At 41.3% G+C, this 25,656-nt stretch overlaps 1 protein-coding gene across 13 annotated transcripts in view; it reads right to left on the bottom strand.

Moving 5' to 3' along the window:
- wnk1b (WNK lysine deficient protein kinase 1b) overlaps window positions 1-25,656 on the bottom strand; it is a 231,931-nt gene that overhangs the window by 93,324 nt on the left and 112,951 nt on the right. For all 13 annotated transcript variants that reach the window (XM_034163660.1, XM_034163662.1, XM_034163665.1 and 10 more), the window contains exon 2: window positions 21,513-21,685. In XM_034163660.1, coding sequence (XP_034019551.1) covers window positions 21,513-21,685 — 173 coding nt within the window. The remainder of the gene's footprint in view (window positions 1-21,512; window positions 21,686-25,656) is intronic.

The raw sequence follows: 25,656 nt of genomic DNA, 5'->3' as shown, positions 1-25,656 counted from the left end.
AATGTCCAACTTTAGAACAAAAATAAACATCTTTACAGCCTAGTGCAAAAAACAAAAAAAAAACCTTTTGATCTCTATGGCTAGTTTCCCCCTCTATGGGTGATTTTTTTTTTTTTTTTTTTTTACTCTGCAAGGTCCTCTTGATAGAGCACCTGTTTTTGTTCAGCATCAGTTTCTTACGGTGCATCCGGAAAGTATTCACAGCGCTTCACTTTTTCCAGATTTTGTTACATTACTGCCTTATTCCAAGATGGATGAACTTCAATACCCTACATTGATTAAAAAATAAATAAATAAAGTTTTCTACTGATCATCCTGACCTGAATCCGAATCAACATCTCTGGAGAGATCGAAAAATGGCTATGCACCAATGCTCCCCATCCAAACCTGATGGAGCTTCAGAGGTGCTGCAAAGAGGAATGGACAAAACTGCCCAAACATAGGTGCACCAAGCTTGTGGCATCATATTCCAGAGGTTTTGACGTAGTAATTGCTGCCAAAAGTGCATTGACAAAGGATTGAGCAAAGGTTGTGAATACTTATGTCCATGAAAATTCAGTAAGGTATGTCTTCTACAATACATTCCAATAGTAAGGTAGAACTATACTAGTGTATACTAAGGGATATCTAAATATCTAAAAAAAAAAAAAAAAAAAAGAAAAAGTAGAATAGAAAAGTAGAATAGAGTAGGGTAGAGCCATGTGATTTCTTAGTTTTTTTGTTTGTTTTTTTTAATAAATTTGCAAAAATTTCAATAAACGTTTTTCATGTTGTCTTTATGGGGTGTTGTGAGTAGAATTTTGTGGGGGGGAAAATTATTTTACTCCATTTTGGAATAACGCTGTAAGATGGCAAAATGTGGAAAAAGTTCAGTGCTGTGAATACTTACCAGATGCACCGTATATATAATGAAACATGTCTGACAAAACTTAAGGTTAACACAGCAACGCAGAGCATCTTATTAGTTATAATCCAACAATTCCATATGGCAGCAGTTGAAGGTTTTTAACTACACTTTTACGCTTTTTTAAGCGTGTCCATTCTTCCACAGAAAAATTTTGAGTGCTGACCATAATTTGGAAGAATGCTCATCAAGTCGCTAATGCCGAGTCTTGATCACAGTAAAATTTTTGGTTCATATGTTACTGTTTGGACACGAATATGCACAGTTTATGTACACAAAAAGAACAGAGTCCTTGTGTGTTCCACTGCTGTGTAGCCGAAGTGTTTATCAGCGCCCCCCTGCACAAGCCTGAAATGCTCTCCTGCAGAGAACCACAAACCCAGCAACACACACAGACGTGTGAGCACGCATGCATACACACATACACACATTACACAAACCAAAACTTCTCCCAAACTTTCACCACAGCTTGTTACAGTTAGCCAGAAAGAGACAGCAAGAGAGAGTGGAAAGAGAGCATCTGTTGTGGATAAGAGTGATTGGTGGAAACAAAAAGATGAATAAGTCCCAGAAAAAAAAAAAGCAGGGAGAAAGAAGAGCGAGATGGAGATCGAGCTCATAGATTAAGTTGACATTGCACAACTGAACACCAATATCTTCGGTGACATCAGGATTAGTGGAGTTGCTTGCGCTCTCCTCCTGTGTTTCCACTTTGTGGGCTTCATGTTTTGTTTCAGCTGTGTGTAGAAATCATGACATTCCAAACGATATTGCTGTGGTTCACTGGTGGGCAGCTCGCAGCGACACTGCCAATAACATATAATTAGATAACCCCACCCCCTTTGGGTGCACGTGTTAGCTGGTGCCATCTCAAGCGGTCTCTAGCTGCGCACATACTGGCCCCTTTTTAAACAGAGATGCTGCTGTGCTGCAGTTAAAAAGGCTCCTCATCACTCTTCGCTTGCTTGCTTACACCGAACCAAAAGCAGCGGCATCATGTGCCCCCCCCCCCCAATAGCATGCTGGTGTGATGTGGATAGTGTCATCTAGTGTGAAGTATAACATGCATCTGAAATAAGAATACCCTGAGCCCACTGCCGATGGAGATGTGTGATTCTTCCTTTTGTTCCTTGTTGACAATTCGTCCTGTGTGACACGCTCTTGGACCTCATCATCAGCCAAATCTGCAGACTTTTCAAAAGTAGAATCTTGGTTCTTGTCAATTAGCTGCTAATAGTTTTGTCCAAATCCTGTGGTGGCGGTGTGCACACGTGTCATTTAGTAGTAGTGGGGGGAGGGAAAAATGAGACAGAAGAATTCATTTTAAAGTCCATAACAGATATTATTAGGGAATAATCCTGTTGTGTCTGATGATTTGTGGACGTTAATGCTAGATTTTACGGTCGCAAATTGAGTTTTACCAACGACGCCTTAGCAGAGCTGGTAAAAAGGCTATTTGCGACCGTAACTCAGAGGGATGGATGGAGAGATGGATGCAAAAAACATGAGCGAATGTGGCAAAACGATTGTGTGGCATGTGCGGTGTGAAAGGCCCTTTAGAATCCAGCCTCAGTGTACTATGGCCTACACAAAAATGTATGATAGCCATCCCAGCGTGGTAGTTATAGCCAGATTGGAGTCAATAAAGAATTAGTTCAAAATTTAAAAATGCACCAGTCATATTGAAAAATATACCACATAATTTGTCTGATCATAATTTCAAAAAGGTATAGTTTAGACCACCCTGGAGTGGCTATAATACATTTTTGATTAGGCCATGGTACACGGAGGCTGGATTGTAAGTGTTGTTTAGTCCCCTTAAGTGGTACCGATTAGGTCAAAATTGATGACTGGCTCATGGACTAGAACTCCTGATGACTCAACAGGTCCAAAATGCAGGCCAGAAATTAATTACTAACATGCAACAAAGACACAGTTAGCATAAGGTCTGGCTCAGTTACTTGTTTGGAAACCTTACAGGCAGAATAACAGGAACACAGCACTGCTGACAACAGTCAGAGAATATTAGAAACCAAGTCTGAAAACATTGGATTTTTAATGACAAAATTTCAAATTTGAACTTCTGGCCTCTGTTGTCCCCTCCTTTCTTCCAATTCCTTTTTAACCCCTTTCACTCCTCTTGTATCCTTTTTATCCCATTCCATCCTTTTCTTCACTACAATCTCAATCTGTATTTCTCCTTTTCCTGGATTTCCCTAAAAATGCCAGAAGGATGAATGCCAAAAAGTGGCTTCTCCCCCAGTATCACACCCTCCATGTCTGCCACTTAAGCTGAAGATAAAAAGAAGAATTCTGAAGATAATGAGTCGAAGTTATGTGGTGAGGTTCTGCCCTCCAAAGTGTTAATCCCTGAACCTCCAACACGCCATGCTTGGATAATCTGCAATATGAAAGGGATAATCTCAAATTCAGAGCTAGTACAATCATGGAATGCCAATCACTGAAAGGAGAAAATCAGCTCCATCTGACGGATAACTATATAATTCCTCTTATATTACAGTAAATTCCAATTTTCCATTTCCTCAAAAGCAGGGATCTTGTATGATTTAGTGCTTCGCTCAACAACAAGCTTGGGCACGTGGCTGAAGCACAAATAGGGATGGGCATTGATAAGATTTTATCGATATCAATACCATTATCGATTCCCTTATCGATACCTCTTGTGAATTTTCTGTGTACTAAAAGTAGGCTTTACAGGTTTTCTATGTCAACGACATTTTATTGAGTCTTAAAGTAAATAAATGTGAAATTGGTCACTGGATCCTTAAACTCTGGACATAATAAGCTCTTTATGGTGGATCCTTGATCTCTGGACAAAAATAGAAATAAACAAAATCTGTAGTTTTTGTCAAAAGCATTTCCTTTTAGACATTACTGGCATGAATGTCTTTCCATACGTCTGAGGTGAGCTCTTACAGCTTGCTGTGCTGCATGTCAGGATGTAATTCATAAAGAATGCAGGAGGTCTCATTTTGGGAGGAAAAAAACATTTTAGTCAATTGTAGTTTACTGTCTGTATTACAACGTGTGAAAAGAGGTGTCATTTTATTTAAAGCGGCAATTTGCTTTGAAGTTATTAATTCCGAATGGACTCTGTCTCAGCAGAGAGCCGCGCAGTGTTTGGAATTGTGTGAACGTAACGGAAGAGGATTCTCATTTCTTGACTGCAACAAAACAAGAGTCCCAGTTAGTGACTTTAATCCACACAAAAGTGACTCACAATTGACATATTTTAATGGCTTTGAGAGGAGTTAAGAAGCGGACTTGCCACTTCTGAAGAGCAGCGAATCAAAGAACCAAGGAACCAGCAGAACAAAGCACTTCTTTACTGGTTCAAGCTTCAAAGTGGAGTCACGCTGCAGAAGCGGTTGATTACAGAGCCGCTGCAAGGTCTGTAATCAACATAGAGAAATGAACATCTTCCTGACAAACACCATCAAAAACAACGGCCGCTCTGAAGGACCGATAAGGGAATCTTTAAGCAAAATTGGCTAAAGGCTATTGATATCGGTGAATCTAATCATTTCTTAACGATACCCGAAAAGAATCAGTTCTCGATACCCAACCCTAAGCACTAACTGAATTTATGGCATTTAAATCACTCCGAGGCCAATAATCTAAAAAGCTACAATAAGGTGAACCAACCTGTTCTAAAAACAATGTTCACCAAGTAGGAACTGGACGCATATGACTTCAAGTGTATTTTTGCCACCAATAATGCTTCCTTTATTGAAAACACTAGAGAAAAATCCAATGATACCAAGTCCAGAAAACAAAGTGTCCAAGATCAGTGGACAAAAGGTTGAAATCTGCTGGATGACTGACTCTAGGTCTCTTTGGAGTATCACTGGGTACCGCTGGAATGACAGTTTCAAATGAGTCGTTACTTGTCATTACTGACTCAAAAGGTGTACGAGGGGTGAATGAGAAGTTTTGAGCCTGACCCAGAAAAAGTAGAGGGTGGTTCTCAATCTTTTGCATTCTGAGAAACCAACATTTCTCACCCAGTGAGCCAAAACTTCACACAGAAATGTTGGCTCCTCAGAGTGCAAAAGATGGAGAACCATACCCTACTTTTTTCCAGTCGGGCTCAAAACGTCTCAATCGCCCCTTGTAGCTACTCATTTTGAAAACTTGTGCAACCGACCCTTAAATTTGGACAAACACTCAAATTTATGTTTTTTTTCTAGCTCAAATCAACACTTTTGTTATTTCATTCAAAGCATCTTGGAACTCGCCATCTTTTGCAATCAAAAATATTTTCATGTCTCCTTGTTTTTGCACATCTGACCCAAAATGGAACAGGTTTCTATTCCAGACACTGCTTTATTACATTTATTGTGTGGAAAATATCAGTCTTTTGGCGATCCTAAAGAGTAGGTGGAGGTGCACAAACATATACGAGGTCTGTTAGAAAAGTATCAGACCTTTTTATTTTTTTCAAAAACCTGATGGATTTGAATCACGTGTGCTTGCATGAGCCAACCTTGAACCTTCATGCGCATGCGTTCATTTTTTCACACCTGTCGATTGCGTCATTTGCTTCTAAGCAGTCTTTGTGTGAGGATGGGTGTAGTGTCTCTACGTTTTTTCATTCCAAGGAAAAAGAGAGAACAACTGGAGCAGTGCCGCATCAAATTTTGCCAGAAACTGGGCGACAGCCAGGTGGAAACCATTCGAATGATTCAGACGGCTTCGGTGACAATCCTATTTGCATCACACAGATTAAGGAGCGGTACAACCGGTTTAAAGACGTCCGCACAACGGTGGAGAGCGAGCCACACTCCGGGCGGCCATCAACATGCTGAAAAGACCAGATCATTTCCAAAAGCGCCTTCGTGTTGAAGTCTCACAGGACATGTTGTGACATGCCCACCTCTTCCACAATTTCTTGGATAGTCACACGACTGAAAAGCCACCGAAAGCCGTCTGAATCTTCCGAATGGTGCAAGAGGTGGGCATGTCACAACATGTCCTGTGAGACTTCAACACGAAGGCGCTTTTGCTCCGCCATCAGCTTCGTGCCGAAGCCATCGGCATGAATTTCACTGCAACTCTTTTCATGGCCAAATTAGAATGTGCCGAAAAAGTGCTGATGTCCACCTCTTCCGCAATTTCTCGGATAGTCACATGACGGTCCCGGATCACCACAGCGTTCACTTTGGAAATGATCTGGTCATTTCAGCATGTTGATGGCCACCCGGAGCACGGCGCACTCTCCACCGTTGTGCAGACGTCTTTAAACCAGTTGTACCGCTCCTTAATCTGTGTGATGCCCATAGGATCGTCACCGAAAGCCATCTGAATAATCTAAATGGTTTCCACCTAGCTGTCACCCAGTTTCTGGCAAAATCTGATGCGGTGCTGCTCCAGTCATTCCGTCTTTTTCCTTGGAATGAAAAAACGCCAAGAGACTACACCCATCCTCACACAAAGGCTGCTTACGTGAAAAAATTCATGCATTCGCATGAAGGTTCAAGGTTTGCTCATGCAAGCACATGTGATTCAAATCCATCAGGTTTTTGAAAAAAAAAATAAAAAGGTCCGATACTTTTCTAACAGACCTCGTAAAATAATACAGCTTACAAAACTGCTGCGTGCTTTTCAACATTTCTTAATTGATTAGGCAGTAAAACGCCCTCGGAACTTAAAGCTGAATCTGAGATATGAGACTTTTGAACATAATGGCCTTCATATCTCAACATTCCTGCTGCTCTGAACAAGACAAAATGTCTTTGAAGCTTTAAGAATTCTGACCTGCCTGTACAGAAGAGCTCATGGTGTTTGTGCAGGACGCCTCATGTTTCTGCCTATTTGAAGGAGTACAACTGACACATACGCACAGGTATGTGAGAAGGTTTGAGCATTTTAGAGAAATGAGTGTACGAATGTGACATTTCAGATGTGTATGTGGGGTGTTTTCCCGCTGACTGTATGTGTGTGTCCATGCATGAGTCTGCAGTCTTAATATAGCAAATGTCAGCTTCCTCTCTGTTAACACATCATAAACAAACGGGGTCAGAAAGGAACATGCTGAGTCGAAGACCATCCTCTGCTCAGGCCTTTATGGCTGTGGTTCACCACCAAATACACACCAATGAAGAGGCGCAAAAACATCTCCAGCTCAATGAACAAACGACAGCAATCTGAAAATAAAGACCAACATGGTACTTCTTGGAAACTCTGTCTTTGATTTGGGCAAGACTAAAAGTTTCTATATTAGAGAACATAAAACTGTTTACCAACTTCTATAAACGTCAGTACCTTAGTAAAATATCCCATGTCTCAAAGTTCCAAACCAGAACCCTAAGTAGCATAAAAATATCTGTTTCAACAGAGTACTTTGTCATTTTAAACATTAAATATTTTATTAATCCAGTGCCTCCCATTTCCTCTTTACTCACCTCCGTACCAATGCCCACACTCAAGCCCATAACACCCCCAATTAAAAAACAAACATACACACACACACACATTTATTGTTATTTACATTAAGATGTAGGGGTGGTGGCCAAGTGGTTAATGCGCTTGGTTTCAGTGCAATTTGCACATGTTCAATCAATCATAAATAAATAATATTTACATTTATGAGCTTTTGACAAGAGCGGAAATTAGCAGACGTTAGCGTGCACGCTGACATTCGCAAAATGTCTTGTAAATCACTCCAGAGGTGTTATCGGGTTACAAAAAGAGCGTCTTCACTTTTAGAAGTGTTTATTTCTCGCTTGCTTTACATAATATGACAAAGAGGTTATATTTACACACAAATGAAACGGTTTGCAGCTAAACTGTGACATCGCCATGCTAATGTCCTTGAAATGTCTTGTAAATCACTTCAGAGGCGTTATCAGGTTCCTAGCTTTTACAGAATATATGACAATATGTTATATACATGCAGGGGTGGTGGCTAAGTGGTTAATGCGCTTGGATTCAGTGCAGAAGGTTCCGGGTTCAAATGCCACCCCTGCCACATTTCTCCATGTAATGTGGAGTTGCGTCAGGAAGTGCATCCGTCGTAAAACCTGTGCCAATTCAACATGCAGATCCACCTTGGATTTGCTGTGGCGACCCGGAGTGCAAACAAGGGAGCAGCTGAAGGGACTTACTATGTTATATAAACACATAAATTAAGCAGTTTTACAGAGACCTGACATTGACGTCATGGTGCCACTCTGCTCTGATTGGCTGTCACCCCCCCACTCAAATAAATAAATAATAAATAAAATAACTCAACAGAATGAAACAGAATGTGACTTTTTAACCTCTTAAAATAGGTCAAGGTTAGCCGTCTTTGAACTTGTCCAAGGTCTGTGTCCCAAGAATGTTCCCTGTGAATTTGACTCTGGCAGTAATAGGCAGGGCCTATGCTGGGCACAGACAGACAGCAGACGGATGGACGGACAGACACAAAGCCTTCGCACTACCCAATGACCATATCTGATGGCCTCGGGTAATAAGACTTCGGTATCAGAGTCAGTGCAACTGTGATGGTTTTGGAGAAAAACTGTTTTGCCCGTTGGTCTCTCAGGGCACGGATGCCTGGAATGTGCACTGATATCCCCATCAATCACACTTTCCTGACACCTATATAAATCTGTGCACGGCCTTCCAACCACAGGGAAGAGTAGGGTTTCAGTGTTATCGGTAAAAGTAATTAAGAGCTGGGATAAACAGGGCCTAGCCAACTGTGCAGACTAAATAGGATCTGGTAGCAACAGGCTATGTTCCATCACAGCACCGTGTGTGCAGGTCAAGATGACTTGGATGGTTACCTAGTGACTGTTGGAATACTTTCTGCAAGTTAGCATGCTAACAGATACATTTATGTATGTTATACATTTATGTATGTTAGCTCATTTGTGTCAAAATAGTATACACACATTCCGTTTTTGAAGTCTCACTCTTAAAGTATTCTCCAGTAATGTGCTCATCAATATGCAAACACGTGCACTAAACCACCGAGAAATGTAATTAGGTCATTGGTGACTGAAGGTATCTATAGTGCATCAAGTGTCTACCACATACTGATGACAGTTTATTTTATCTTTTATTTTTAGATTTAATCAACAAAGAGAAATGGATAAACAAACATATGACATCACACTACTGGAAAAATGTCTCAGGCTCTGAAGCAAGTATAAACACTGCATATAGTAGGCTCAGGAACATAATCCTACTAAAGCCCACGAAAATACCAACAGCTGCTACCAGGAGGAAGGAAACATTATATGGCATCTTATAGTGAGGTCCAGACACAGTTGCAGTAACTGGTGATTTTAAGAGATGGTTGGGCTCTTGTTGAGACCGAGCCCTGTCCCAGATAAAACCATTACACAACTGAGAGAACAATCCCTTTACACTTCATTAAATCAAGTCCTCAACTATTAACGCCTGGGCTGACCATTTTACTTAAAAGGGCATCAGCAGCCATCGGCATTCAATCACGTAGTAGCTCTGTTTGTCTCCATCCTGTGAGCACAAACAATCTGGACATCTTAAAGATATAGCTCATTTCATCTTGTATCTGTTTTACCTCAGTCAGGGTGAAGGAACAAGACAGCATCTTAATGCAAACTACATCAATATGTCATTTCATCCACAACATACACTCTGTAGTCATTTAAGGGTATTAGCGCTGCAGTCAGCGCTTCTGCAAAATGCTGTCTTTTGTTCCCTCAGCAGAAAGATGAAGGATACGTCATACACCTTTCAAGAGGAACACATCCAATAGGGGGATTGCATGTGTCCGTGTACATGCCCAGAGGTAGCCCTCACGCAGTGCATCATGCGATAGCCTGTATACCTACAGCTGGCATCCGTGGATGTAAACAAATAGAGATGAGGTACTTTTAAACCAATTTTGGTCCCAGAAGATGTTGCTGGAGCTGTTATTAGCTCACTATTTGAGAAAGCACAGAAGCAGAATTAAAAAGATGGGTAAGGGGCAGAACTACAAGTTTAAAAGGCAAGAAAAAGGATCTGATAGAGGTCCTGACTAACTTGCTTCTACGAGTCATTACCTGTGAGTGATGGGGGTAAATTGTCCATATTTAGAGGTTACATATCAAATGTTCCTAAAATGCTTAATATTTGGACTGAATTCAGCACGCGGCCGTTGCTATTGATGTTAGTTGCGGTTCTGTCAGAGCTGTGAGAACCTGTTCAATTCAACTCAATGTATTTAATTTATAGTGCCAAATCACAAGAGCTGCTCAAGGCGCTTCACACAAGTAAAGGTCTCACCTTACCAACCCCGAGAGCAAGCCCTAGAACCTGTTCTGAAGTGTAATCAGAGAGGGACACCATCACAGGAGACAGGACGGTGTCCTCTGATCGTGCAGATAAGAATGCGGAGACTTCAAAGGAGATCAATAGCTCTTTTGATTTAATTCTACTCTGCAAATCTTACTGTGTCACATTGTGCAAAATTACATTTTTTGACAGATCAAATTACAGGCTTTGATGTGTAAATTACTCAATTTAATTCAATGTATAACACTTAACATGACTGTTGTGAATAACTGGCGGACACAAACTCTGAGTGACCCCTGCAAAGAATGTGGCTGCAACAGCGATGCCCCAGTTTATACTGGTCGGTCTGAGTCTTGATAAGTAAACCAGAATAGAGCAGCCAGTTACGTATGGCCATGCGCACAACGATCAAAGTGAGACACGTGACATTTCACACACTGGCCAGTGTTGCATCTCGAGATGTCTGGTACACTCACATACTGTTGTCTAAAAACATACAAACTCCATTTTCCCCGACTGCACATATCCAATGTTATCAACCAATACGTGTGTTAAGTCACGTTCAGTTTATTTCGACATGAAGCTATTTCAAAATGATACTTAAAATGTAGATTTATTTTCATTTGTATTCACTATGTCATATTTTCAGTATGTCACTGGATTAATAACCTGTGACGGTCTGGCATTCCATCTAGGGAGAGCTGAAGACTCTCATCCACTTCACACTGCGGTAATCAGAGATCAGCACCGGCCCAATGGACTTCAGGGCCTGTATAGGACTCACTACCAAACCGGTATACAGACACAGAGATGGCATCACTACGAGTTCTTTTTTGTTCTTCCTCTTTCATGGCTATTTGCAAAAGTAAGTTTTTAACAAGATTTATTTGGCTGGAATAGGGAGTCCAAAACTCAAGTACTCTGCAACCCCACTGTGAAATCTGAAAATCTTCTGGGATCCACCCAGATCTTTGATCATAATTTTAATAAACACATGGGATTTCAGTATATATATATATACACACGAGGGTTGTCAAAGTATAGGTCCTTTTTTTTTTTCAAAAACTATATGGATTTCATTCATATGTTTTTACGTCAGACATGCTTGAACCCTCGTGCGCATGCGTGAGTTTTTCCATGCCTGTCGGTGACGTCATTCGGCTGTGAGCACTCCTTGTGGGAAGAGTCGTCCAGCCCCTCGTCGGAATTCCTTTGTCTGAGAAGTTGCTGAGAGACTGGCGCTTTGTTTGATCAAAATTTTTTCTAAACCTGTGAGACACATCGAAGTGGACACGGTTCGAAAAATTAAGCTGTGGACCAACATTCCACAGGCCACAATTGACAACCTGATCAACTCTATGCGAAGGAGATGTGTTGCACTGCATGAGACAATTGGTGGTCACACCAGATACTGACTGGTATCCCCCCCAATAAAACAAAACTGCACCTTTCAGAGTGGCCTTTTATTGTGGACAGTCTAAGGCACACCTGTGCACTAATCATGGTGTCTAATCAGTATCTTGGTATGGCACACCTGTGAGGTGGGATGGATTATCTCAGCAAAGGAGAAGTGCTCACTATCACAGATTTAGACTGGTTTGTGAACAATATTTGAGGGAAATGGTGATATTGTGTATGTGGAAAAAGTTTTAAATCTTTGAGTTCATCTCATACAAAATGGGAGCAAAACCAAAAGATATATTATATATATATATATACACACACACACACACACACACACACACACACACACACACTAGCCTATTACAAATTCCAAGGAGGGTTTGATTCATAGACTGAAATGAAAACTATATTCACCAGCAAAACTATCACCTCCCACCTATCCTGGATTCCCATGAACTGTTAGGGTGTGACTAAAGCTGCCTCAAGAAGAGACAGCTGTTACTACTACTACTAAAGTGCTCAACAGCCTATGTCACCGCCCATATGTCAAAACATATGTGTGCCAAATCTGGCTCAATTCTGAGGTGCTGTTTGGACAGGAGAAGGACATATACCCACCCACACACAGTTGCCTCTTAGTGTATACATTGTAAACTAGGTCAGATAAATGAAGAACAGCATTTTTTTATGATCATAACTAGGGATGGGTACCGAGAACCGGTTCCTTTCGGGTATCATTAAGAAATTATTCGATCCACCAACATCAATAAGCTTTGTGCTTAACGATTCTGTTATCGGTCCTTCAGATGGATTATCTCAGCAAAGGAGAAGTGCTCACTATCACAGATTTAGACTGGTTTGTGAACAATATTTGAGGGAAATGGTGACATTGTGTATGTGGAAAAAGTTAGAGATCTTTGAGTTCATCTCATACAAAATGGGAGCAAAACCAAAAGTGTTGCATTTATATATTTTTTTGAGTGTATGTTAATTGTATTTATATATATATATATGAAGAGTTCAGATGCAAAAGCCAGTATCTCCAAAACCATAAATTTTTAGTTGACACCAACATGTACTTGGCTGTCAAGGGGACCATCAGTGTACAAAATATGAAAGAATTTGAACAAACTGTTTTCATGTTATTGATGAAAGTCTGTGCATTTCTGCATAGGGTTTCCTTTAAATCTCCATTTTTCCCCATTTGAAAAAAAAAAAAAAAAAGACTTACTGGGTTAGGCATCTGAACTCTTCATATATAGGAGGCCTGTTAGAAAAGTAACGGACCTTTTTATTTTTTTCAAAAACTATATGGATCTGATTCATATGTTTTTACGTCAGCCAAGCTTGAACCCTCGTGTGCATGCGTGAGTTTTTCCACGCCTGTCGGTTGCGTCATTTGCCTGTGAGCAGGATTTGAGTGAGGAGTGGTCCACCCCCTCGGCAGATTTTCATTGTCAGGAAATGGCGGAATGATTTGGGCTTTTTTTCCATCAGAATTTTTTCAGAAGCTGTTAGAGACAGGCAGCTGGAAACCATTAGAAAAATTTATCTGGCTTTCGGTGAAAATTTTACGGGCTTCACAGAGAATAAGGAGTGTTACTACATGCCCAGCTCTCCACAATTTCTCTTATACTCACTCGACTGGTAAGCACTGAAAGCCGAGATAGGCATGTCCCAACTTGTCCTCTGGCACTCCAAAATGGAGGTGTTCCTTTGTCTCGCTTCATCAGCGAATCGGTCATGACGCGCGAAGCCTCCGCGCGGCTTTCCATGACAAAATCTCTTGTTAAAAGTGAAATCTGACAGAAAATGGCTGATGTCCAGCTCTTGTGATAACCAGAGAAATTGCACATGACGGTCCCGGCTCCACACAGCCATCCGTTTAGAAATGATGTGGTGGTTTCTGCCTCTCGATGGCGGCTCAGAGCGCGGCGCGCCGTGCGCCATTGTGGGCCGTCCTTAAAGCTGTAGTAACACTCCTTATTCTCTGTGAAGCCCGTAAAATTTTCACTGAAAGCCAGATAAATTTTTCGAATGGTTTCCAGCTGCCTGTTTCTAACAGTTTCTGAAAAAATTCTGATGGAAAAAAAGCCCAAATCATTCCGCCATTTCCTTGCAATGAAACAACGATGAGAAGGGTGGAGCAGTGCTCACTCAAAGCCTGCCCACAGGCGAATGACGCAACCGACAGGCGTGGAAAAACTCATGCATGTGCACGAAGGTTCAAGCTTGGCTGACGTAAAAACATATGAATCAAATCCATATAGTTTTTGAAAAAAATAAAAAGGCCCATTACTTTTCTAACAGACCTCGTGTGTATATATATATATATATATATATATATATAATATTATATATATATATGTTGTTTGTTTTTTTTTTTACATAACTCAAACCACAAGTTCCCAAGACTTCAGTATTGACACTAACATCCACACCTACACTGATTATTCCTAACGGTTTCATGTACTTAAACTACACTCCCTGACTTTCCTTGTCGCCTGTCTTCACTTCCTCTGCCTTCTTTTTCTCCCTTTGTGAAGCTGGAACGGTGTTGACAGATGAGTTAAATCCTGTGGCACGCAACATTAAAGTGACACTGCATAAGCCCATCTCCACACGTACAGTCACTCAGCGGCGCTCTCGTTTCAACACACACACACGACAATAACAGATTTGCATCTTCACTCGGCCATATGGAAAGTGTCGTGTGTGTGAATGTGAACAGATAAGCATTCACACGCACAATCAAACCAGCGAAAACCTACGCCTCCTTCTCACACGCACTCAGAAGAAGGAACGTTAAACACCCCAAGTCCATTCTGGTCAGTGTTTCCACTCTCACCAGCTCCCTCCTTCCCTATCAGACCTCCTTCTCCTCATCTCTCTTTTTCCATCACTTCAACACGCTGGAGTCCCTCTCCTTTCTCAGTCTTCGTTTGGACCACAGCCAAACCGCTCCGCTGCCTTGATTCTGCTGCCTTCATTCAGTTTTCCAACAGTAAGCACACGCATGGACACGTAACACATAAAAGTTGTTAAGTCTAGTTTAAGTACAGTATTTTTGGCCTAAGGACTTTTACAAATAATGAAATGCTGCTAAAAGTCTAAATCTATTCCTGAATAAATGTGACTTGTTTCTTTTGGCTTCTTCCATTTGTTCAGGGTCACCACAGCAGATCAAGTGTGGATCTGAATGTTGATTCACTACTAGTTTATACTGGATACCTTTCCTGGTACAACTCTGGGAGGAAAGAGTGAAACCAGCACACTGCCCAACATTTAGAAATAAAGTACAACGTATAACCACTTTTCACCTTTAAAAATACATATTTTTAACAATCTGCAATTTATAAGAAAATCGGGTTGAGTTAAATTATAAAACAATCTGACACGTATTCAAACACATGAGCTATGACATGGTTCAGTAACAATAGTTTTTGCTCTGGAACGATTTAATTCTATGTGATAGGAAGCAACTGGAAGCAATTATTTTCAATGATAAATTAGAATGAGCTAAAAGTGGCATTGCTCACCTTCAAATACATATTTCATAAAAGAGGTACAACTCCTTCAGGTTTTCACCACTGGGGGCAGTACCACATACAGTATCAGAAGTCGCAGCATAGGACAAGCCCCAAGCAAGAAGCCAGCTGTTTTTAGCCTGTTAGCATAGCATCATTTTTTTCTATAATGAAATTAACTTAAAGAAAAGGTTTGAATTCTTCACCAAATATTCTTGCCCGGTTTAAATATGCACTTCGCTACATTAAGAGGATGAAAATACTATGAGGGCGGATTCACTGGCAAGGAAGCTGCAAAAGAATAATGTTAATGGCTTCTGGAAAAAATAAAAACTGTTAATAACTGCAAGACCTCCCTCCCGTCTAATACAGACGGTGTGAGTGGACTTGAAGAGATTTCACAGTTATGGCGTAAACGATACTCTGAGCTGCTAAACTGTGTAAAAAGTGATCTGTTTATTGTGGATAATGTAGAGTTTACCAATGATGTTATTGTAACTCCTGCTGAAGTCCATGAAGCAATGATTAAGTTAAAAGACAATAAGGCCTGTGGTCTGGATAATATTACAGCTGAACATATTAAATTTGCCAGTAAGAAATTATGTCCTCTGGTGGCTATGTGCTACACGGGTCTTCTAGTTCATGGAGTCTTACCTGATTCCATGCTTTCTGTTGTGTTAGTGCCAGTAATTAAAGAAAGTGGGGAAGCTAAACAGCTCAGATATAGGCTAATAGCCCTGGCCAGTGTCATGTCTAAAGTGCTGGAGACAGTGTTGTGTGGGCCGCCAGAAGAGGAGGTACTGCTGGCCCACCACCAGAGGGCGCCCTGTCAGGAGTGCGGGCTCCAGGCACCAGAGGGCGCAGCCGCCTCACAGGAGCAGCCAGGGTGACAGCTGTCACGCATCACCTGCAACAGCTGTTACCAATCATCTGATGGCAGGAGTATATCAGCAGGACGAGGTCTCCACCTCTTTGCCGAGATATCGTTCTACCTGGAAGGTAACGTACCTCAGCTGTCTGCTTGACAATATCCTTTGTGACTTTTATGCATTATCTTTTGGACTGTTTTTCCAACGAGAGGTGGAGGTAGCTTTCCTGCCGTGCTGATTCCTGGGTGCAAACGCATCCTTGTTCACTTGCTTTTTGTTCCTCGCCAGCAGTACCAGATCCGACACGCGGAGGCAGTGGCCACCTGGGAGTTCGGGACTTGGCGGCTCCAGTATTCCCGGGGTCTGGTGGCGGAGGAAATCGTGTGGTTCCGGTTCTGCTTTGGACAGGCGTCTCCTATCTTCGAGCCTGCCCACACGACACCTTGTGAATTGACTATTGTCTATTGTTGCAATCTGTTGTATTTGTTGTGCACATTCACAACAGTAAAGTGTTGTTATTTGACCTATTCCATTGTCCGTTCATTTGCGCCCCCTGTTGTGGGTCCGTGTACCTACACTTTCCCAACAGACAGTGCTACTGTGTAGACTTGAAAGGTATGTCTTGACTACGGACAACCAATTTGGTTTTAAACAAAAGCTTGGTACTGACTTGTGTATCTATGCGTTAAAGGAAATTTTACATAGATATAATAGACTAAATACTATAATGTTTATGTGTTTCATAGATGCGTCTAAGGCGTTTGATCGTGTCAATCATGAGAAATTATTTTTAAAACTGTCCAACATTGGGGTACCTGGTTTTTTTAATTAGAGTATTGGTCTATTGTTACTCACATCAGACAATGAGGGTAAAATGGGGGAATGTGACCTCTGCTCCCTTCCTTGTCACTAATGGTGTTCGACAGGGCGGAATTTTATCTCCTTTTCTTTTAATGTGTATATGAAAAGATTTGTCATTGTCTCTAAATATGTGTGGAACTGGCTGTAGGGTTGGTGACATACTAATCAATCACATCATGTATGCAGATGACTTGGTCATCTTTAGTCCCTGTACTGCTGGTTTGCAACAGTTACTAAGAATATGTTCACAGTATGGAGAAGAGTGAGACATAAAATATAATGCTAGTAAGAAAAAGATCATGATCATAAGGAGCAGAGAAGATAAACGATCATCCTTCCCTGCCTTCTATTTGGCTGGCACTGCACTCATTGAGTGCAGTGAGATTAAATATCTGGGCCACATTATTGCTAATGACCTGACAGATGATAGAGATAACTATAGGCAACGGCAGAAATTGTATGTGCAAGCGAACATGCTGTGCCGTAAATTTAGTATGTGCTCTGTGTCGATCAAGATCTCACTCTTCAAAGCGTACTGTACACCAATGTACACTGCACAACTGTGGTGCCCCAATAAAACAAGGCAGCATTCGGAAACTCATGTGGCTTACAATGACAGCATGAGGCTGATGCTGGGAATTCCAAGAAGGTCTAGTGCAAGTCAATGTTTGTCAGTGCTGGGTACCTACTTGTGCAGCTGTGCTGTGTAATCCGACATATAGATTTATGTGCAGGGTATCTTGAGTTACAAATCAACGTAACTGCTGTTTTGGCTAGCCCTGGACTAGCTCTGTGAGACTGTTCTCTAGGTTGTCGAATCACTGGCGAACGTGTCTGTATGTGTGACGTGAGCTATGCAATATCTGTATGTTTTTTTTTTTGCTGTGTTGTGATGTTTTTTTCTGTGTTATGGATCCCCCTGGGTCTGGAATAATAAACTGTTCTTCTCTTCTTAGTTCTCTTCAAAATTTTGCATAGTCTTTGTGTAGTAGGAGACAAAGCAGTGAGGAGTCAAAACGGGACGGGAATTGACTTTCTCATTCGGAACGTGTCCTTTGACCGTTTACGAGAATTAGAACTGGAAATAGCAGCGTAACAGCTTCACTCAACAGATTCAGAACACTGCCTTCAGATCAATCAGAGAACTGTGAATCGATGTAGTCTTATTGTTTATTTTAAGGCGATTTCTCATTCACAGCGATGAACTGTCACACCCATGAGACCCATCACACCCATAAATTCAACAAAATAAATAAATTAAAAACAAAAGAAACGGGCAACAGTGGTTTTGCATGCACTCAACAAAAGCTGAATGAGATTGAATCTTGAGACTGATTTGTTTATTTAATTAAACAGAGGAACAACGCATTTGATTATTGGTGGAATAGAATATGTTTGGACATTTTCAATAAAATTTTCTATTGATCCAAAAAAAACAAATACATTTTTTCAAAATTCTAAGCTTACCCTAAGATCATTTTAGAACAATCAACTATTTGTTTTAATATCTAACAGTTACTACAATTATACAACAGTTATAAACAATTTCCTTCAGGATTAATAAAGTTCTTCTTATTGTTATACTTTCTAAACTGTTATGCCTCTGTGTCCAAAAATGGTTAACACAAAACCACCAATATATTAAATTTTCCAATGATGTAGAACATAGAAGAGAAACCACTACAAATTCATATTTGAGAAGCTGGAACTGGATAATGTTTGGCTAATTTTCTTATAAATGACTTACGAGATACTGTAAGTAGTTTATCCAAAACTGTTGTTAGCCAATTGTCTGTAGAACGCCCGAATAACTGATGTCTTGTTTTGTAACTATTCCAAAACTTTTGATTTTGAGCTACTGTGTACGAGTATTATCTTTTCAGACAACAGTAAATCTAAATATTTTTGAAATGTTTCCCGTTTTTAAACTGACAGCTGTGTGTCGTGTGTGCAGGACTAATGGTACTGAGCAGGATGGAGAGAGTCTGTACTGGTATTTGATTTAAAAAAAAAAAAGTTTTAAAAAAATGACTTCAGTTATCCAGTAGAGAGCACTACCGCCCCTAAAAGCACTCAGTCACAGGTGGATCATCAGTCAGCTGGGGTGAGGTTCCACTTCATCTGGTTATCTGTTTGTCCTCTGATCTCGCTGTGTGTTTCACAGTCCGCGTCTCTAATTTACAAATAAACGTCACCATCAGATCAGTCATCCCCCCGCCGGATCACGGCTCATTTCATCTGTCCCTCGTCCTCTCTGTCAGGAATGAGAGGAATTTGCAACAAAAGCAGCAGCTAGCAGGTGGGCTGATGTCCCACGATGCACTGCCATGGAGTGTGCAATGTGTCCACTCGCCCCACATTTAGCCTTTTGTTATTTTCCCCGAGCGCCACATTCACATTCGCACCACCACAGCAGAAAGGCTGGCGTGCGAGCTCGCGGTGTTAAACATTCACAGACGCATTACGTTTACATGTTAGAGGGACACAGAGACATCTGAAACTGATGCGCAAAAACACGTAAACAATTCAGAAATGTTTTCCTTCAAAATCAAGGTAATGTTAAATCTATTAATATTGGTTTAATGAAGAGAACATTTCATATGTCCCATTCCACAATGAATATATTATTTTCTTTTTAACACCATCTGCAGGAGGGCGTGCGTGAGCTTTTGAAAAATCCAGAAGCTACCTTTAACCTCAAGTGATGCACACGCACATAGCGTGCACGCTGATGTCCGTGAGATGTCTTGTATATCACTTCAGAGGTGTTATCTGGTAACAAGAACAGTATTTTTGGTTTTACAAGTGTTTATTTCTCACTAGCTTTTACATAATATATGAGAAACGTGTTAGATTGATGATGACACTAACATAGACTGTATGGGTCCCAACCACTGCTGCCGTAAGTACTTCAAGTCCGCCTGTTTACAAAATTTACCCTTTAGGGGAACTTTTTATTAATTTTTTCTAGGCAACACGAATTTCTATTGTATTGGGCATTCCAAGGGGAAGTTGATCAAGTCTATGACTCCCCTTGGACTAATTTTTTTGAGGCAACACGAATTTTGATTGTATTGGAAATGTCATATTGTGAATCCCCTATTTACGAGGTCTATTAGAAAAGTATCCGACCTTATTATTTTTTTAAAAAACCATATGGATTTGAATCACGTGTGATTACATCAGACATGCTTGAACCCTCGAGGGCATGCGAGAGTTTTTTCACGCCTGTCGGTTACGTCATTCGCCTGTGGGCAGTCTTTGAGTGAGGAGTCGCCCACCCTCTTGTCGTTTTTTTCATTGTTTAGGAATGGCTCAGAGACTGCTGCTTTGTTTGATAAAAATTTTTCCAAAACTGTAAGGCACAACTGAGTGGACACCATTTGATAAATTCAGCTGGTTTCGTTCAAAATTTAACGGCTGATGAGAGATTTGGTCTGTTAGTGTCGCTTTAAGGACAGCCCACGGTGCCTGACGGCGATCTGCGCTTCGAGGCGGCGTCATCTCGCTGTTTCAAGTTGAAAACTTCCACATTTCAGGCTCTGTTCACACCAGTAAGTCGTCAGAGAACAGAGAAACTTCAGAAGAAGTCGGCATGAGGAGTTTATGCGGACATTCAACTGTTAAAGGTCATTTGTAATGAAGAACGTGCGGGCAGAGTCGCATGTCGGGCCGCACCCGACCGCAAGGGGTTGCGACAGGAAAAACACCTCCGTTGGAACATGCCCAAGCTGTTAAACAATTTCTCAGTTACTCACTTGTTGAAAGCCATCAAAGCCGCCTGAATTTTACAAATGGTTTTCAACACGGAGGTGTTTTCCTGTCGCGGCGCAGACAGATTGTGGCGTCGTCACGGGAAACGACATCGGCGAATTTGCGCACACGTTCTTTCATTACAAAAATGACCTTTAACAGTGGAATGTCTGCATAAACCCCTCATGCCGGCCTCTTCTGAATCTTCTCTGTTCTCTCACGACGTCCTGGGTCAACAGAGCCTTAAATTAGGATGATTCAGCTCGAAACAGCCAGAACGACATCACCTGGGAGGCGCTGCGCGACGTCCCGCTCCGTGGGATGTCCTTAAAGCGACAGAAACACCCCATAGTCCTCTCATCAGCTGTTAAACTTTTCACCGAAAACCAGCTAAATTTCTCGAATAGTGTCCACTTGGATATCCCTCACAGGTCCTGAAAAAAGTTTGATAAAGCAATGCACGCCGTCTCGAGCAGCGTCTCAAACAAAGGAATTCAGCCGAGAGGGCTTGACCAGTGCTCACTCAAAGCCTGCCCACAGGGAAATGACGTCACCGACACGCGTGAAAAAACTCACGCATGCGCACGAGGGTTCAAGCATGATTGGTGTAATCGCATGTCATTCAAATCCATATATATATATATATTTTTTTTTTTATAAAACTGCCGGTTAGTTTTATAAGAAACCTCGTAAAGGCTAATAAATAAATTATAGTGGTGCCAAAAAAATTATTTTTATGCCTTAAATCTTAAAAAGCTTAGTGACCCTATACCTTTAAAGTCTAACATGTTTGCGTATTCTGCCTGGATCGTGCGGAGTATTTGGTGTTTCATACAATCTGCTATCAAAGACATCTATTTGACAGCAGAAAGAAATTTAATGTTTGCAAATATATCGTTCGATTAAGTTTGTTGTACTCACGTTTTTAGCGTTCCTGAAGTCATGAGTTCGGTCACGAGCACAATACATTTCTTTCCTTTGCACGGTCCTTCCCAGGAGTCGTAGAAGCGCACGATGTTAGGATGCTGGAGGCCCTTTAACATCCCAGCCTCCTCTTTGAAGCGCTGACGCTCCACCTTGGACAGCTTCCGATCCTATACACAACACGGGACACACAAATCAGTCAATCCAGTATTTATCTTAAATCTGAAACACACACACACACACACACACACACACACACACACACACACACACACACACCCACACACACACACACACACACACACACACACAAGAAGATGTCCTACACAGGCCCTGAGATCTGCTGTTGTCTGTGCTTATCCCCGGATACTGTACTATGATGTTGATCAAGTCTATCAAGCCCAGACTGGTACCCATTTGTACTGATTTTCACCAAATATGAAGTGGATGTACTCCAGATGAAGGAACGCTGCACAAATCTCAAGCCTCCAGTTAAAACAGAGTGCTCACAGACCTTAACGAGATACTAGACTGGACTATAACGGAAAGAAAATATGGCCCCAACGTGACAGTCACCAAGTAAAACAACTGAAAGGATTATCAAGTATGTAAAAGTAAGTAAGTCCCTTCGGCTGCTCCCTTGTTTGCACTCGGGGTTGCCACAGCAAATCCAAGGTGGATCTGCATGTTGATTTGGCACAGGTTTTACGCCGGATGCCCTTCCAGACGCAACTCCACATTACATGGAGAAATGTGGCAGGGGTGGGATTTGAACCCAGAACCTTCCGAACTGAAACCAAGCGCATTAACCACTTGGCCACCACCCCTGCTGAGAAAAATTGGGCAGGCACAGGAAAAAAAATGTATTGAACAGGATTTACATGCAGTAAGGCCAAATGAAAACAGCAGAAAGCAAGGTTAGACTGGACTAAAAAGACACAATTACAGAGTGCAGATGACAGGATGAAAGTGATATTCAGTGATTATGAATCAGCATTGCTGACTGCTGGAAATAAACAAGCAAATATCCCCCACTCATGGATTTGGATGCCAGGGAATGGACCAGCACAGGCGTTGGCCTTTAACTCAACAGTCATTGAAAAGGTATAACGTAACATCCTGGGCACCTTTCCCATTCAGGAAGATCGTGTACAAGAGTTAAAGCCTCTCGTCTCCAAATTCCCATCAACTCAATGGCTTGTCCAGCAAACAGTCCGGATCTCAATCCCACTGAAAGACTGTGGTGGAAATTTAAACAATCGCTGACCAATGGTGAGATTCCAACCTGCACAGTTGATCTACCGGCGACTATTTGAGAAAGCTCCCTTCAACTACCTTCGTGGAATGTATTATTCCTGAAGTCTGTGACCCAAAGACCACCATAAAAGCACATTGATGACTGACTTAAGGTGCCTTGACACTTGCATGAATTTGATTCCCACACTGGCACGCAATTTAGCGTGCTAATAAGTAAACTCGCTGTAAACTGTCCATGAACTGTGCGCGGCCGCGTGCCAGTGCGCAAATAAAAATTTTGAAATGTTCAAAATTTCTGACATGCACAAATTTCATGCCACTTGCGCGAACTCAACGTGAGCGCTATGCAACCTATTCGCAAACACTGCATGTCGATGCGTGACATTGCGCACAGGGCCTCGCTAGGGATGGGTATTGATAAGATTTTAATCGATAGATACCATTATCGATTCCGCCTATCGATCTGATTCTTTCAATTCCTCTTGTGAATTTTCTGTGTACTAAAAGTAGGCTTTACAGGTTTTCTATGTGAACAACATTTATTGAGTCAAAGTAAATAAATGTGAAATTGATCACGGGATCCTTAAACTCTGGACATAATAAATTCTATATGGTGGATCCTTGATCTCTGGACATAAATAGAAATAAACAAAATCTGTAGTTTTTGTCAAAAGCATTTCCTTTCAGACATTATAGGCATGAATGTCACACCATACCTACGAGCTGAGCTCTTGCAGCTGGCTGTGCTGCACGTCAGCATTAATTTAATTCATAAAGAACACAGGATGTCTCATTTTGGGAGGAAAAAATGTTTTAGTCTATTGTAGTTTATTGTCTGTATTACAACGTTTGGAAAGACGTGTCATTTTATTTAAAGCGGCGATTCGCTTTGAAGTTATTAATTCTGACCGGACTCTAACTCGACCCAGCAGACAGCGGAGCAGAGTTTGGAGCTGTGCCAACAGAACAAAGGACTATTCTCGTTTCTTGACTGCAACAAGACAGGAGTCCCAGTTAGTGACTTTAATCCACACAAAAGTGACTCACAATTGACATATTTTAATGGCTTTGAGAGGAGTTAAGAAGCAGAGTTGCCACTTCTGAAGAAGAGCGAATCAAAGAACCAACAAAGCAGCGGATTGAAGCAATGATTCATTGATTCAAGCTTTAAATTGGAGTCGCACTGCAGAAGCGGTTGATTACAGAGCCGCTGCAGGGTCTGTAATCAACGTAGAGAAATGATCATTTCCCCGACAAACACCCTCAAACACAACAGCCACTCTGAAGGACGATAAGGGAATCATTAAGCAAAAAGACTTTTGATGTCAGTGGATCAAATCATTTGTTAAAGATACCCGAAAAGAACTCGATACCCAACCCTAGGTCTCGCACAGTTTATGCACAGTGTATAACAGTTTATGGCAAGTTTACTGATTGGCACGCAATCTTGCGTGCCAATCAGTAAACTCGTTGTAAACTGTTGTAAACTGCCTGTGAACTGTGCACAGCCGCGCGCCAGTGCCAAAGGAAAATTTTGAAATGTTAAAAATTTCTGGCACACACAAATTTCGCGCCACTTGTGCAAACACTGCGCAACCAATTCGTAAACACTGCGTGTCACTATGTGTCGATATGTGTCATTACGCGCAGGGCTTCGCACAGTTTACACACAGTGTACAACAGTTTACGAAGAGTTTACTCATTGGCACACAAGTGGCGGCGTGGGGATCTAATTGGTGCAAGTGTCAAGGTAGCTTTCAAGCATACCATCTAATGACATACTGGCACGACAAATTGCGCGGTAGTGCGGAACCAAAATTCGTGCAATTATCAAGGTGGCTTTACTTTGTCAATAATTCCTTTTTTTCCTTCAACACTGAGGGATTCATTCTTTTTTCCCCATCTAATTGATCAGGAGTGAAATATGGCAGTAATTTTACTGTTTACTTGCTACAAAGTAATAAACCTGGGAGAACGTCCTCTAAGTGTAGTGACTGCGGAATTTTTGCCAGAGATTGTACTACAGCATTAGTCCAGTTGTAATTCTACTTAACAAAGCTACTTAAATCAAAACAGGCAAAAGCAAACATATCGTCTGAATATGGAGCCACATTACGCTGATAAACGTGTGTTCTTGTCGATATGAGCAACGTACCTTCACTACTACTGTGAGGCCACAAAGCGCTAAAAGCGTCTGAGAAAGTAGCCGCAGCTTTAAGCTGGTCTTTATTAGAAGTAGTCATACTTTTATATAAAAACCTCCTGAATTCCTCCATCCTGTGGAAGGCTGCCTTCTTAGAAGACACATGCTCTCAAAGTTTAATGGGCATTCCAGCTCTACCACTGATACCTCAATAAACATAGTTCCGAGGGCCTATTTAGATGGTTCACATCTTGTAAAGCGGTGTGTTTGTGCGTGTATGTGTGCATGTTTGCACACTGGCATCGGTCTAGTTCAGCAGTTTTCAAACTATTTCGGATTTTTAAAAAACACTACTGTGGCAGCTGTACTTTTATGTTCACCTTTGCGCATGAACATTTAACAGCTGCTGAACCTGATTTCTGTACGTGACAATTTTTGTAAAACCGGCGAGTTTTTTTTAAACTCATCAATAACCTGCTCATTTTGTCCTGTACATATTGTTTTCTTGTAGTCAATTTTGCTATCAGCAGAACTGTCTGGTTAATTCTTCCCACATTTTATAATCATTTACTGTGCATGCTACTGTATTAACGCTACCTTTTTAGATTAAAGGGGTCATTTTATGCTAAATCTGTCTTAAGTTGTCTTTAACAGTTAGATGCAGCTGGAGTTTCATGTCAAATATTCTCAGTGTCCTGCAATTCTGTATCTCTGTATGTAAAACTTCTCTCGTTCGAAGCT

The sequence above is a fragment of the Thalassophryne amazonica genome, chromosome 22 (assembly GCF_902500255.1).
Source record: "Thalassophryne amazonica chromosome 22, fThaAma1.1, whole genome shotgun sequence".
NCBI lineage: Eukaryota > Metazoa > Chordata > Actinopteri > Batrachoidiformes > Batrachoididae > Thalassophryne > Thalassophryne amazonica.
Note: the sequence above shows the minus strand (reverse complement) of the source record. Positions and strands in the feature narration are given on the sequence as shown.